At 34.1% G+C, this 15,596-nt stretch overlaps 1 protein-coding gene across 2 annotated transcripts in view; it reads right to left on the reverse strand.

The window, feature by feature from the left end:
- Positions 1-14,907, reverse strand: part of LOC108751858 — a 32,602-nt gene extending 17,695 nt beyond the window's left edge. For both annotated transcript variants that reach the window (XM_018492326.1, XM_018492327.1), the window contains exons 1-4: positions 14,766-14,907; positions 11,954-12,064; positions 8,469-8,570; positions 3,727-3,966 (exon numbers count right to left, since the gene is read on the reverse strand). In XM_018492326.1, the coding sequence (XP_018347828.1) occupies positions 3,727-3,966; positions 8,469-8,570; positions 11,954-12,043 (432 nt within the window). In that variant the 5' untranslated portion in view covers positions 12,044-12,064; positions 14,766-14,907. The remainder of the gene's footprint in view (positions 1-3,726; positions 3,967-8,468; positions 8,571-11,953; positions 12,065-14,765) is intronic.
- Between the last annotated feature and the right edge of the window lie 689 nt (positions 14,908-15,596).

Here is a 15,596-nt window from a genome sequence, read left to right on the forward strand (position 1 = left end):
CATTTTACTGATAATTTGCTAAAAGGTACAGTTGCAGCATATTTCTTATAGTGCACTACTGATTGTGATATACATCCGCGCGCGACTCGACCATCGAGCATTGAGCGATAATAGGAGTAAAGCCGGCTTTTCAGGAATCGGCCCGAAATGTGCAACTAATTCCGAGCATTATAAATAATTAATTAATTAAAAATGTTTTTGAAGCAAATGAATACCTTTTTTATTCCATACTGTGTAACTAATTACTTTGTGTGTGTGTGTGTGTGTGTGTGTGTGTATTATACTTGTACTATTCACAAAATAATTAAATTTTTTTTCACGATCAAAATACACATGCTAATATTTGGCTCTGATATATTTTGTGTCCAAAATAGGAAAAAAATAAAGAAATTACTAATTTTTCTTTATTCACTTTTATCTCAAAAAACACAAATTCGTCTAAAAGATGACTAAAAACCTAGATGATAAATTATTATAAAGATATCTTTTAGTAAAGGAATATTGATGAAAAGGTGGCTAAATCAGGGGAGCACGGATTCTTACACATAAAGCATATGAAAATCAGCCAATCAGAATCTTTTATTTCATGTAAATAAGGAAGGGAATAAAGGATTTTGATTGGTCCATTCTCGTCAAAAAAAAATTAACCAATCAGTCAAAGTTCTTTTTTTTTTGTAAAACAGAAGGAAAGGAAGAATTCTTATCATTATACACTATCATTATACACTATGCTTTCCGTTTTAAGGTCGTAGCACAGACTTTTGCATAATGCATAACACACAGTGCGTAAGAGAATCAACCAATAAGAATTCTTTCTTTCCTTTCATTTCACAAAAAAAAAACTTTGACTGGTTGATTTTTTTATACATTTGTGCATTATGCAAAAGTCTGTGCTGCGATCTTAAAATAAATCTCGCATCACTAATCATCTTTATAGCCTTATTCATATGATATCTAAAGCGGGGTGCACAGACTGTTGTATAACGAATAACACATACGGCATAAGAAATTTAACCAACCAGAGTTTTTTATTTTATGAAAAGGAAGGACTTTGACTTCATTTTCTTATGCATTACGTGTTGTGCGTTATACAAAAGTCTGTGCTGCAGTCTTTAGAGTGCGTTCCGAGTTACGCACGAAGCGCATGACGTACCATTTTACTCTTCTTCATTATTTTGTGAACAACAGAAATAAATAATGCATCATGCACCTCATGCATAACTCGGAACGTATCGTAGAAGATAATTTCTTTATAGATATCTTTTTGTCTTCAAAACCTTTTTAATTTTTATACTTTGGTACATATGATTTTTAATAGCATCAGACTCCCCATTTATCACATATTTTTAAGGGAATTTTGAAAAACATCCTAAGAATGTCCAAACGTTCTGAGAACATTCGTAAAAACATCTCTGGAAGAGTGTTGTATGGGCACTGAATTAATTTTTATACGTAATTAAATAAAATTGTGTGACTATCAAAATACATCCTATTTATGGGATCCTAATGGGAAGTATTGTTTGGTAATTATATATTTCTGATGGTTATTATTATTATTATTATTAGGCGTTAGGAACTCGAAAGCTCATTGCCGCAAATACCAAATCCCGCCACTGTTCCCGTCCCTGAGCCAGATCCCTCCATTTGTGACCCTCGTACCCCATTTCGTTAAGGTCCATTCTAATATTTTCTTCCCATCTACGTCTTGGTCTACCCAATGGTCTTTTCCCATCCGGTTTACCAATTAGTACTTTATATGCAATTCGATTCTCATCCATACGCGCCGCGTGACCTGCCCATCTTAATCGACGCGATTTTATGACATTAATAATATCCGGATATAATTTCTGATGGTTATGTAATTTTATTTTGTTGTCTTTTCGACAAAACGAAAAGTTGACTAGAAGGTGTCTTTTTGTCTTATCGAAAAGGTAACATGAAAAAATTACCTTTCTGTTATTTTAGTACTTTTCGTCACTTGCGAGCAGTACGCGGGATCGCCATCAAACGGATGGAATTCAGTTTCTCGTATTTGAAAACGTACAGAATAGAATAAAAAGTGCAGTATTACGAAAAATTTCACTTGCGTTCTAATAAACACTAATAAAATTTATATTTTTTGAAATCGAGTTCTCAAAGGGGATTATGATTAGAGCTGAGCATGTACGAGTATTTGCGAAATACTTTTATTTAAAAAATAACAGTATTTGTAAGACAATTGTACTTTGTATTATGCATTTCAACGAAGCACATGCAAATATTTTCTATTTTGTATTTCAAATATGTATTTCATGAGAGCACATAAAAGTATTTTGTATTTTGTATTTCAAATATTAAGATTAACAATCAGTTTATTATTTGAATTACAAAGTACAAAAAACTTACAATTTTTCAATTTTAATTACAAAATGCGTATTTTTTATGTACTCCGCTGAAATACAAAATACAAAATATATTTGTATTGTAAAAACTGTGTTTTAAATAAAAGTATTTCACATACATGTCCTAACTATAATGAAAGAATAATGACTCTTGCATACAGAATACAGCAAGCATTGCAGGACTCATAAATGGGATGTATTATATATTGACAGTCATACCATTTCGTTCAGTTTTGTGTAAAAATTAATTCAGGAATCTGATATTATACATATGTGCGAGAATATAAAAATTAAAAGAAGTCTGAAAGACAACTAAAAGATATGTACATACAGAAATCATCTTTTAATTATCATGGAAACATCTATAAAGATGATGTCGCAGTGCGATATTTGTCGTCTTTTAGTCATTTTTTCGATTATATACTTTCATTAAAAGATATCTTTATAACAATTTAGTTATCTTTTAGACAACTTTATTTGTACTCTCTAGAAAAGTTTGAGTATACATAATCTAGTATTTATGCGATATATAGAATATAGCAAGGCAAGAAATACATAATGTTTTTACATTGAACTTAAAAATCTATTTTATCGATACATATCATTTCAAGTTTGATTGTCGTTTCAACACTCTCATAAAAAATATTGAAAACGGAAGGAAAGGACTTCAATTATCTAGGAGAATAAGTATTTTTTTGTAACAACGATTAACATTGATCAGACCACAAATAGTATTTGCAATGACAGTAAAGCAGTTGTTACCCCTACTATCTCCTAGTATTGCTAATTCTTAGTTTAACTAACTCGCGGCATTTCTCTAGCGTTGCATATATGAAACCGCGAATTTCATCGTATGGACTTTAATCAAGGACATTTGCTTTGGCGAGAATCTTGACTAAGGCAATTCTATCGCCCGATCGTGCCTAGGTCAGGAACCTTGGGATAGTAACAGATGGTGCAGCGGTGGTTAAAGGCAATTCGGTTGCGCACTTTCACTGCCGTCTGCAGATAGTAACCTTGCAGTTACTCGCCCGTTACTAGAATATTAAGTGTATTCGAGATTGATCACTCGGCGCACCGTTAGTCCGGATCTACGGAATAAATGTTTTAAGCCTTAAGCCATAAAAAAATTGACCAATTACAGTCAAATGCGAGGAGAGATTAATTAACCGTAATTCGTATACGTATTTCTTATGGCTTAAGGCTTAAAAACTTATTGTAGACTTATACAATGGAACCGCGAACCTGCTTTCCCCATTTCCCATCTTCTCTTGAGTATGATTCCAATCTCCATTTTTTACGCAGCGTTATCAAAGGAAGTTATGTCTAAGACAATGCAACTCACCCTGATAATGTCGAAGAGAAAATTGCCTGACCCGGCGCCTCCACCTGAACCGCCGCCGAAACCAAAGAGGAATCTCTTGTTTCTATTCTCATCCTCCTCCGTCTCAGTTTCATCCAATGGCGTCAACTCTTGCGGCGAACTGTCGCTCGGCACTTCGTCCGCGAATTGCACTCGCACCTCGTTGTTCTGTGATTCCGATCCGATCTCGTTTACTCGATTCTCTGATTCTGGGTTCACGTCCTGTAAAAAAATCGTTTTCTATGGCTGACAAGAATCAGGGTTTCTATTCCTGAATTTATATTGTATACAAAAATCTATAATATATGATACGTACATTATAATATACATATATTATAGTATTTTGGTATACGATATGTCTGGAGAATAAGGCTTCAAATAATAAGTTACGAAGTCTCGCGATTTTTTGCTGGAGCGAATAAAGAGCAACTTATTCGTTTCATCATATACATTTTATATGTGCATTTTGTAGCATAAGCAACAACTATAGATATATTGTGACATAGATTGTTAATGATTTATTATTAATCGATCGATCATTGTTAATTTTTTCAACAAGGAGAAATACACAAAAAATCACAATCATATGACAAGTAGGTCGCCTGCATAATTCCAAGGTGTGTAAAATGTTGTTAGGATTATGCAATATTTCGACAACGTTTTTTATAAATTATTCATGATGTATATCACTTTCCTTACATGAATTTATAGTTACTTTTCGATTGAGCTTTTTTGTGCATTAGAATTAAAATATAATTAATACTGTATAATACTTTCAAATCTTTTAACTACATTTATATTATATAACAATCAAGTCAAAACAAGTAACATGCGAATTATAAACGATACATTACACAGTATATAACATGCATAATCAATAAGCGGTACAAATAGCACATTAATAGCAAATTAAACAGAATGTTTTCAACAAATATGTTATTTATGTTAAATTATACTATCTCGGACATTACGTAATCGTCAATGAATCATCAAACGAAAAGTTGAGTAGTGGATCGATGATTGCTAATAACACAATCGAACAAAAAATTGCGGCCAGCATTTCTTAATAGATTTAAGATCTTAATAGATTGAATCCGCCAGCAAAAGATGCCTATCACGTTTTGGAGATAAATCGAGTAATATAAGTTAAAAACAGAGTTTTTTTTTGCTATATTTATCAATTTTTTATGGTCAAACGAAATGGGCAACTTTTGCTGGATTTGGATTCAGGCAATCTTGAATCTATAATATAATGAAATGCGGGTCGTGGTTGCCATAAAAAAGGTCAAACTTTGTCGGACAATGTTATTTGCAAGTATTATTTGAAATTCATATATGTATGTACACACGCGCACACACACATACACGCATACACACAATAATATTGATAGATATAATATAAAAAACGTAAACAGAAGTTATTTTTTAAGATTATTATAAATACGATTATTACTGATTTATTCTGCAACAGCTAATGACTAAAAAATGATTAGCATACCGAAGATAGAGATGACAGAACGAAAAGCCGAAGAAGGCTATTTGTGAAAAGATTGTTTTAAGATAAACTTTCAAATTTGAATTAAAAAATAATCTAGCAGTTGGAACGTGGCTTCAGAATTTCATGAAGAAAGAAATATGCTAAACGATACAAATGTTAAAGTCTGATCTTGAATTTATGCCAGAGTTAGATGACGAAGAGATAAAAGTTTTGAATAGAATAGGTTTTAAATGATTCTGCGAATATACATATACGAAGTGTGCAGCAACAGGTGAGAGAGAATTTAATGAGTTATTCTAAATAATAAAATAAGATGAAAAGTCATTAATCAAAGATAAAACTGCATTCTTATAATTATAAATGTTTAAATCATTAGATGCTTTTACTACTATTTAAACATCTAGAATATTTATAAAATTAAGAATAACAAAATTTCAATGGAGACTTTATTTTCTAATTATATTAAATATTTATGTACTTCAGGCATTATGACAAAAATGCTTTAGGCATTTAGACATTTATTTTCTTATGTAGATACTACATTTAATTTAAACATTTATAAATAAAAAAAACTTTGTATTAAAAAATTTTAATTATAATTTTGTCATTCTTAATTTCTGTCTCTTATTTTATCAATTAGAATTACTCCTATTTTCTCATATATTTTCGAACACTCTGTATGTATATAAACATATAATATGAATCGTAAACGAGAAACACGATAATGATAATTGAAATAATAAGATGGAAGGACCCAGAATCAATAGAAAAAAACTTTTTACAGATTCTGTGACTTTGGTGAAATAAGATCGTAATAAAAGATCGTAGCAACATGAGTTGCCAATGCAACATTAATCGATTAATAGCTAGATAAATAGCAAACATGAGGACAAAAATAGTTAGCAACCGTAACGAGAAAAAACGTGCGCAGCCGCGGCAGTCCTAGTTGCGCGGTAACTTAGCGGTAATTAAATCCTTCGAGAGCTGAGTGGTCGATCGATTCGATCCTCGTTTTCTCAAGTACCCAATGAATAATTAGCACACAAAGTAGACAGGGCAGTGCCGCAGCAGTCCTGAATGCGCGGTAAGGCATTCTGCAAGGCAATTCTGTAATTCTGTATTTCTCATAAAGATTCCTCAAGGTCATGACCTCGAAATTTTTACCGAGCTGTTGATCAATCAGTCACTGCGTAGTGGTAACCTCGTTTTCTGATAAAGACGGTGTCATTGATGTCGTTGATGTTGTTGTAGTGGTCGTCGTAGTGTCGACAATGTTGGCTCTGCTTTCTGCCGTCATTATCGAGGATGAGGTAGTAGACGAAGAGGAGTTAAACGTTTCCTCCTCATCAGGTGGAAACGTTGGCAAAGAGATCGACACCTTGGAAGCATTATTCGAGCCAGCTGACGTGGATTCATCTTCCTCATCATCATCAAAGGGCGACTTGCCCACTACGCTTGTACCTTCGTCGCTCCTCTCGACGCCTGAGGTATTGCCCATGCCGCCGCCAAGAAGATTGCGGAGGATGACCGGACCAAGGACACGAATGATTTCTCCGATAATAGAGTTGACCTTTGATTCGATTCTCTAGAAAATAACAGGCCTTTGCTGGAGAGTCTTGCAGCGTAGTGTGATAGATCTTCCTCCTTTTTTTTTATTCTGACTTCAAGACATCACTTTGCAGTCGCGTGATCAGTGGATGATATCGATCAACACATGGCAGTAACATCGTTGACATTTTATTATTTATAAATGACATGGACTTATGACGTTTTCTTCGGCCTGTACGAGGATCTTTTTACTCGTAAATATCCGATCAATCGTTCTGCTAGTTAATAAATATTTGTGTAATTAATTGATTGACGCTGTGTTTAAGTATGACTGACTTATTGTTTCTTATCGCATTATCTCTTATTACCAGGCTTGGATTTCCTTTCAACAGCGCTATAAGTCATAGGAAATCAGGTTTACCGCTATTACATAATACTCGGCGCTCAGTGAAGTAGGTATTTTGTGAGAATTTTACGATCCTATTTTTAATACAAAGACAGAATTAAACATGGTTCTCTTCGAAATGCAGTTGTTCCGTAACCCGGGAGAGACCTTACAATGTCACTTCGTGCGACCGTCATCAACTCTTCATGCGTTCGTTCAATCATTCGAGGACGCTGCCGGAGAAATTTCGACATTCCTCCACAAACAATCTTCCGGCTCGCGCAAACTGCGACTTCGCGGCAATGTGAGATAACTAACTCACGCTATTCTGCAAAGGTTTGTTACTAAATCAATCGCCATTGTCGTGCACGTGCACGCACATGCAACCGCATGCATAAAAAACCCGGCGTTGCTGGCCAATGCCGAGGAAGCCATTTGCTAACAAGACAAAAAAATCGCACAACGTATTATTAGTCAAATTAGGAAGTTATTCGTGAACAACTCAATAGGCGGCCAGAAGGAATTTCACACGCAAGAAAGAAACTTTCCCGAGAATGTTTAGTTTTTATAGATAGAGCCTCTCTTACTCCGTCGATGAATAATTTATTTTGCACTGCGCGAACTTTTTTTATTCGGACCGTAATAAAACTTCCCCTAATAAAGTTATTGTTCTCTTGTGAAAATTTTCATTATGTAACTGATACTGCAGATCTGAGTGAGGACTCAGAAAAAGAAAGAAAAAAACAGAACACGAGAAATCTCATATAGCTAACAGGAAGAATCGACGGAGACGCAATTATTCTTTTTTATTAGCGTGGAGCATGACGAACCGCTTCCGTTCTCTTCATGCGGAACATACTCATTGGAATGAGATCAAAACAAATCGATCCGTACGTGAGCGTACGAGTGAATGAGCAAAGGGTAGTTGGCTAATGGGTTGGCTGCCTCTCAAATCGTATGCGTTACTTTCTCGGTAAGAATGTAAGGCTGATGTATTCAGCGAATATTGCTTTTTTCTACGGCACAGTTCTATACGGCACAGATCGACGAAAACAAAATTCTAATTGGAGAGTGTCAAAAATTCTTAGTGCGTTTCAGCCTGATGATGCGAATCGCTCAAGGACGTTTTACTGCTTCTTGATAATGTTTGTCGAGATCAGGTATACAATATCTGTGATGATAATTTATGTACATTTTCGTCTATAAAACGCCGCTCGGCGTATAGACGCGTGTCAGTCTAGTCCTGGCCTTCTGCAGGATTTCTCTGACATTCGTGTATCAACGACTGCTCACCTGGGAAATATCGGGGAAGAGCTGTCGTAGAATGCCAATAGTCCTTTTGCTCCTCAAGGCAGCCTCGCTGTCGGCTTCGGTCATCACCAGCCGATCAAGGGCCTGAAAGAAAGTTTTCTTGTTGGCCCTGTCATACGACAGCTATTTAAATTTGGATCTTTATGATAGCGAAGATGCTTTTCATCTAATAATCGCAGGATATCAAGCGTTATTGGGTTTCAATTGATACACCTCGTAGATCTCAAATCTTTGGGGCTATACACATTTACGGATTAATAAGCCAGTGTTTGATTACGAGAAAATCGCTATCTACTTAAAGTAAGTAGTCACGTGGACTCCTGCAGTTACGTAAGAGCTTTTAAGTATGTATGAACTGGAATCTTTCAACCTATAGAGCAGTGAAGATACATGTCTCGCAAAGCGTTAGACAGTAATTTGAATTATGATAATGATGAAGAAGGAATTGCCAAAGGAATACTTTTGCCATTTTTGTTAAAATAATTTGTTTTTGTCAAAGTGGCGTTAAAATATAACGCCAAGCTATGTACCTGCCATGTACCTGATTTTCCCTCTCCTACTGAAAACGGTAAAGGCTGTGGAATTTAGTGCGTTTGAGAGTGCGTTAAGGTAATTGTGTTGTGTAATGTTCTTTATGTTAGATGCTAACCAAGCAAGGATCATTAATTTAGCGCCACTAGATATTGAACCGATTTTGTTATTTTCTTCACGAAGACACAAAACAAATTTTCATTAACCGGGATTTATATATTACAATTAAAATTTATTATATATTATGATAATAAAGACAGCTATTACGCCGATGTTGATCGTGAGAATCAATTAAATGTACTCATTCTCGGGCATTTATCTAAAAAAAAAAAAAAAGATTGCGCGGGTACGAATATATTAAAGTTACAAAATTCTGGTATCATATACAGCTAATTTAGTCGAAATTACGAAATGTCAACATTCGACTATATTTGTGTCATCAAGAAGGACAGCCTGTTTTACGACAGGTGATTTGAGTACAGAGTATACTTTATATCAGTTTCGCATTAAATTTCGTACTGATGGAGCTAGATTGGCCAATGGGCGGGAACCAAACCCAAATGTTGCTCAACCGAAGCATTATATGGTACACTTTCCCTCAAACCTCGTTTCACATTCATATGATCACCTTCGTATTCATTCGTCCAAATCAACTTTGAGTGAGAAATTTTGCTTGTAAATTTATTTTTGTATGTTTAAAAATCTTAGAAATTGAAGATAAGAAAAAATTAATACATATATCAAAATAACATACAAATACATCCTCTTCTATATGATTATATTCATGCTTTCATATAATTCTTTAATACCTTACATAGTTCTTTAATGTATTACTATATACCTTTCAACTTTCAAATTATTTATGCAATTAATTATATGTTCTATTATTTAGTATAGTAAACAGGAAAACAATTTTGCTAAAGTAAAGTTTAAAATTTAATTAGATACAGGTCTAAACATTTTAAACCATCAAAATTATTATGTAGGACACTCAAGCTAGTAGAATGTCAAAATTTTCTACAAGATTGCTCATTATGTTTGAGCGTCTTATTAACCATTTTAATGGATGATAAAATTATTTTCTGGATCCGTATTTAGCTAAATTCTTAGATACTTTAGTAAAATCGTTCTTTCTTATAAACTTTTATTATTACCACTTTCCATGGTAATACTATTTATAATAATAACAACAATAATAAAAGTTCTTAAACATATTTATATCCTATGATTCATCTTTACATGTCTTAATGGATTTTTTATAAACTTCTAATAGACTGTTCACGTTCGTATTCACCTAATCATTTATGTCTGTATCTACTTATCCCTAATATCATCCACGATATCTACCACGTTTTGTTATCTCATATCCTTCGACTGAGCGAAAATGCGGATCGGACGTAAGGCCAGTAATTTGTTTGTACACAATTGTTGTATACAATGTTTCATATATCACACCGTGTTGTTAAATTGCACTTGTGCGTACGCACTAGCTTTCCATCGGACGCCTATCGACCGAAGAAAGTGTCCGGTAACTCCGCCGATGTTGGCGGCCAGTGAAAGTGTCGGAGCGAGGACGAGAGCCGGTCGGACGACCCGGGTTTTCGTCAGATCGTATACTTTGAGGGTTACACCGTGTACTTTACGGTCGCATAACCGAAGCATTGAACTCCGCACGAAGGCGCTTGTACCCGGACATTAAGTGCAAAATGTTTTTCAAACGAATAACTCTCTTTATATTTACCTGTATTGTCATGTAATCGTTCGGCCGGTAATCATTTTTCCAGGGTATTTACGCACGTGCTCAGCGTATTGCATGATCTTAAATTGTAACGGCAAGTTACGCAAACCATGATAATTATCAATACATTATGGTAAACGCTAAGTTTAAGTAGCTGTGATAGCAGTTATTGACAGAACTCTTTAAGTAACAGCTATGATTTCCAGAGTCATGTAATAATGTAACAGCAATCGTAACAACGTGCAATGCCACATATTCGAAGAATCAAGAATTACAAAATAAATTTCCGGTGTATTTTACGGATAATATTTCAAACGTAAAAGATTTCAACCCCGTTACAGAGCAAGTTCGACGTGGAAGTGCACCTCATGCAAATTTTATTAACTCCATAAGCATTTTTGCGATAAAATGTATTTATTAATGGGAATAGAAAGGAAAATTTATTCAGCGTTTACTAGTATTTCCCAGTTTCACGTTGTTAAATAAACAAACTTTTATTTGCGGTTCTATAAACCACAAGCACAATACATAGTCATAAAATATCAATTGCCGTTTTGTTCATATTACTATTAGTTTCGTCGCGGTGACATTGTCCGAGTGAAAGACTCGTCGAAAGTAAAATGTCATCTTCGACCATCGAATCGATCAATTCGATAGACCGATCGAGCATTTAACGTTCGCAGACCGGAATCTAGCTGAACTTTCGCGATCGAGAAGAAATCATTTTGCGTTTGATCACCCATATCGTTTATTAGTAATTAATAACCATACTTAATTTAGTAATTTCGATATAGAGAAATTCTCTGCGACACTATTTTCTGCAAATCAGACTTTCTCCTTAATCGATATGAAAAAGAATTAAAGATAAGACCACTGAAGAAATGAAGATTAATGGAAAATGTTGAAATTGCTATTCAGTGACATAGTGAAAATCTTTATAACCGTCATGCATAATTTTACGCAGGAATCGATTAACTCTCGTACTGTTAATTGCAAAATAAGTAGTAAAATTTTCACGCTATGTCACACTTGAAATTCGGCCTCGAACTCTGTTAGTTGCGTGCCACGTGCCATTCGTGTTAGATAATTAAGCGATAATGCATGGGAGAAGTAGCCGTTAATGCCGCGAATTAATCTCCGCAAAATAGATGGCGATGTTAAAAGAGAAAGGCATGAGATGTGCCGCTCACGTGCTTACCTCTGATCGGAGACCGTCTTCCGGAAGCGGATGCGAGCTCACTAATGCGAGGCAAAGCACAGCCGTCAACGTTAAAATAGTAAATCTCATCTTGGTCCGTATAGATGAATTCTGCGGAAATAATATTTGTTTATTTTAATATACATGATCAAGTATTTATGAATACGATAGCAATTAATTCCTCGTTAACCCGTTGCAATATATCGCATATTTCTCACAATCAAATTTTCATTCTACGCGATACGGATTACTCAGCGGATCTTTATCGCAGTCCATAGACTGAGAGAAAAATGTCTGGTATTTGTGACTATAATTGTATGGTAAAATAATTATCTAGGAGCTCTATTTTTACAGTTTACTATTACTGCTATAACACTAGTAATAATTTACAGTCTTATATTAATTTGTAGTTCTATCAAAAAATATATAGTTTTGGCATTGAAAATAATTATAAATTATAATCAAATTATTTACAATAATAATAGTTTAAATTACAATCATGTTTTTCTCTCAGTACGCGAATTTTTCGAAAACGACTCTAATATTATATATATTTCGTACAGGCTTCTTTAAATTATTCTAGAAATAATCGTTCTTTCGAAGCACGTGCGATGTAAAAATAAATATCCGGATATAATGCGCGCATGATGAAAGTGAAAGATTTTTCACGGGTCATAATTCTACTTCTCTCATGATTTTCTAAGATGTATTCAGTACATCTCTTGTTCTCTCTCTCTCTTTATTCCTCCTCGCCTTCCTCCCCTCCATACAGACACGCAAAGACAAGTTGCAAGGTAAAGCGGAAATCGTTCACAAGGATCATGACAAGACGAAGGAAACATGAAGGCGCATGGAGAAAAGAGCGAAGGAGAGAGACGCAATGACTCTCCTTTCTCGAACATGGATCCGTTCGCGACTATCACTTTCGACGGAATGAAAGTGGAGAACGCTATGCTGGCGTCTTCAAAGGTGGTGGGAGGAAAGGCGAGATAAAGTGCACGAGCTCTTTAATTAGTCTCAATTTTAATAAAACACACTGGTGCTTGCTGTATTTTATATCCGCATTAGGATTATTTATTAATTCACGTTTCCTTTTTCGAGTGGAAATTTGTTTGCTTCTTGCAACCAAACAAAAAATTGCGTTTCGTGACGTAAAACTTTGAAACGCTGACCGCAGTTCATGAAAACCGGTTACAAGTATGTGAGAGCCTTCGACAAACCAAAAAAGAAAACTCAACAAACGTGTTTAATTATTCTTACATTACTTAATCGAAAAGAAATAATTTTCCCGGTTAATTTTATTTTAAACGGAAAATTATGGAAATATTTGTCTTTACTAAGAGAGAAACGTTCTCTGGAAAAAGATCTGATAATAGTCTAAACTAAATCAAGTTTAGATGGTATAGTTATTAAAGCTTTGGTGAAATAATGGCAATTAAACGTTCGGTTAATATAACTAATATCAACTAAACGTTAATTTTCTTTTTTTAACTATTATCTCATTTTTGTAATTATTGACAAATTGTTGATTATTATTGTGTTTGATAATATTTACTAAATATTACATCAATACGCTAAACAAAATACATTTGGTAGCTATTACCAGATTTTTCTTCATTGTTGTTAATGCACGCGTAACTTTAAAGTTTTATTTGTTAAAGTATGCCAATGTAAGTGCAAATAACTACACGTGCATTTGGCACGCTAAGGATGGATCATGGCGATATAATGGCATTAAGACGATATAGATTCAGCACACATCACGTCTACTTGGGAAGTAGACGGTGTTGCAATATTTTATTTTCGAGGCCACATAATAATTAATTTTAATTAGCACCTGCATTACTACCTTGCAAAGGATAATTTACATTGCGATTATGATACGATAATGCGTAAATTAAAAATCTTTTTCTATTTTCTAAAAATAAATATACTCTGAAGTTTTTTTACGTAAAGTTAAGTTCGAGAAGACAATTACTCAACTAGTAAAAAGAAGCATTAAATTAATATTATAATGATAAAATTAATGATAAAGAAATTTGTCATTAGTTTTGTTTTCTATTTTTTGTGAGCAAAGAAAGTGAGAACAAATAAGTTTGCAATCGAAGTAGTTATAAAGAGAATGTTTCCGAGAGACTTCTTATATGAAGAAAAAAAATTTACATTCTTTAGGCATAGGCGAATTTAATTCATGCTGATTGTAAATTTCAATTTTCACTTGGAACTTACTGTTCCGATCCATTTCAAGATTTTTCACTATATTAACTTCTTTCCGTGTTCTTTTTACTCTCTCTATTCTTTAAATTATTTTTTACATTAGTAATCTCGTAAATAATATTTTTTTAAATTTTATTTCTATAAACTATTAATTGTACGGAAAAGAATTCCAGAGTTTTCATCAGATAAGTAATTACGGAGGAAATTGTGCGTCCAGATGGAAAGAGATTTCTCCGGAAAATCGCGATTCAAGAGCACTTTCATAAAATATAAAATAATACTGTATTATGCCATAATATTCTATACTGATTTCTTGGGTGTAAACAAATTTGCAATTTTTTCATTTTATCAATAATTCTATTCAAATATATATATTTAATTTTATTAATTTTGTTAAGCGATAGGAATATCTCACGAGCTTTGCCTGTTTGCACTCGTCTTCGAGAACACACGAAACTCAAAAGTTTCCCACTTATCATCACCTCGCCACGTGGTTGTCGCGTATGATAAATTTTCCACGACACTGAAGATGAGTACACAGCTACCCGGAAAAGACGCTGATCGAGTTAAAAACGCGAGATTTGTGTAAACTCACCACGCACAGATATTATCCGTCACACGGTTCGCTGTGAAAATCGAATTTTTTTTAAATAAAAAAAAAAAAAGATCTCGTGTGTGGCCCTGAAGGAGCTCTCGGCGGCTCCTGCTCTCTTCGGGGTTTTCTGTTACTGTCTGTATAGCGACGCTTAGTGAGCGGCTTTTATTAGAAGGAGGGGCCTGGCACCACCTCCACGCTACACTTATGTCCACGTCTGCCTCTCATTCTCTCCTTCTATCAGGTCTGCATGGGAGATCCTGAAGAAGGGATCGACCACATTGATAAATTTCATTCCAATCGCCGAAACGTGGATATATCAAGGATAACCGTCAAGAGATGTATCCGTGTATGCGATGCCATGGCCTTTTGAATGTAACAATGTAATCTACCTTTTGCTGTGTAGCTGAATAAAGTTTTGCATTTAAGGAGATTTTTTTTCTGGATAAGAATAGTACTTACCACTTTGATTAAATTATTTTTTTCAAGCTGCATAGCATCTATCTCAAAATGAAATCTCTGTTAAAATATTATACGTAAATAATTAAACAGCAAGGTTTACCCCTTATCGGATTTCTCATTTATAACAACTTAAATCTGTTTTATTTTCTCTGCAAGAAGCTCTGTAACAATATCGATAAAATTGATAATTAGTCTCTTAAAGTATGAAAAATTGACATATATATGTCAGAGATATAAAGTAGATACTTAATATATCATAAGGTACGGCATAAGATTGAAGCGCGAATAATTATCTTGAGTAACCGAAAGGGTAATTATGAAATATGATTTGACCTAAGTATTTTAAAACATTTATTTAAAGTACATTTT

This window comes from Trachymyrmex septentrionalis, unplaced genomic scaffold, assembly GCF_001594115.1.
Source record: "Trachymyrmex septentrionalis isolate Tsep2-gDNA-1 unplaced genomic scaffold, Tsep1.0 scaffold52, whole genome shotgun sequence".
Lineage (NCBI taxonomy): Eukaryota > Metazoa > Arthropoda > Insecta > Hymenoptera > Formicidae > Trachymyrmex > Trachymyrmex septentrionalis.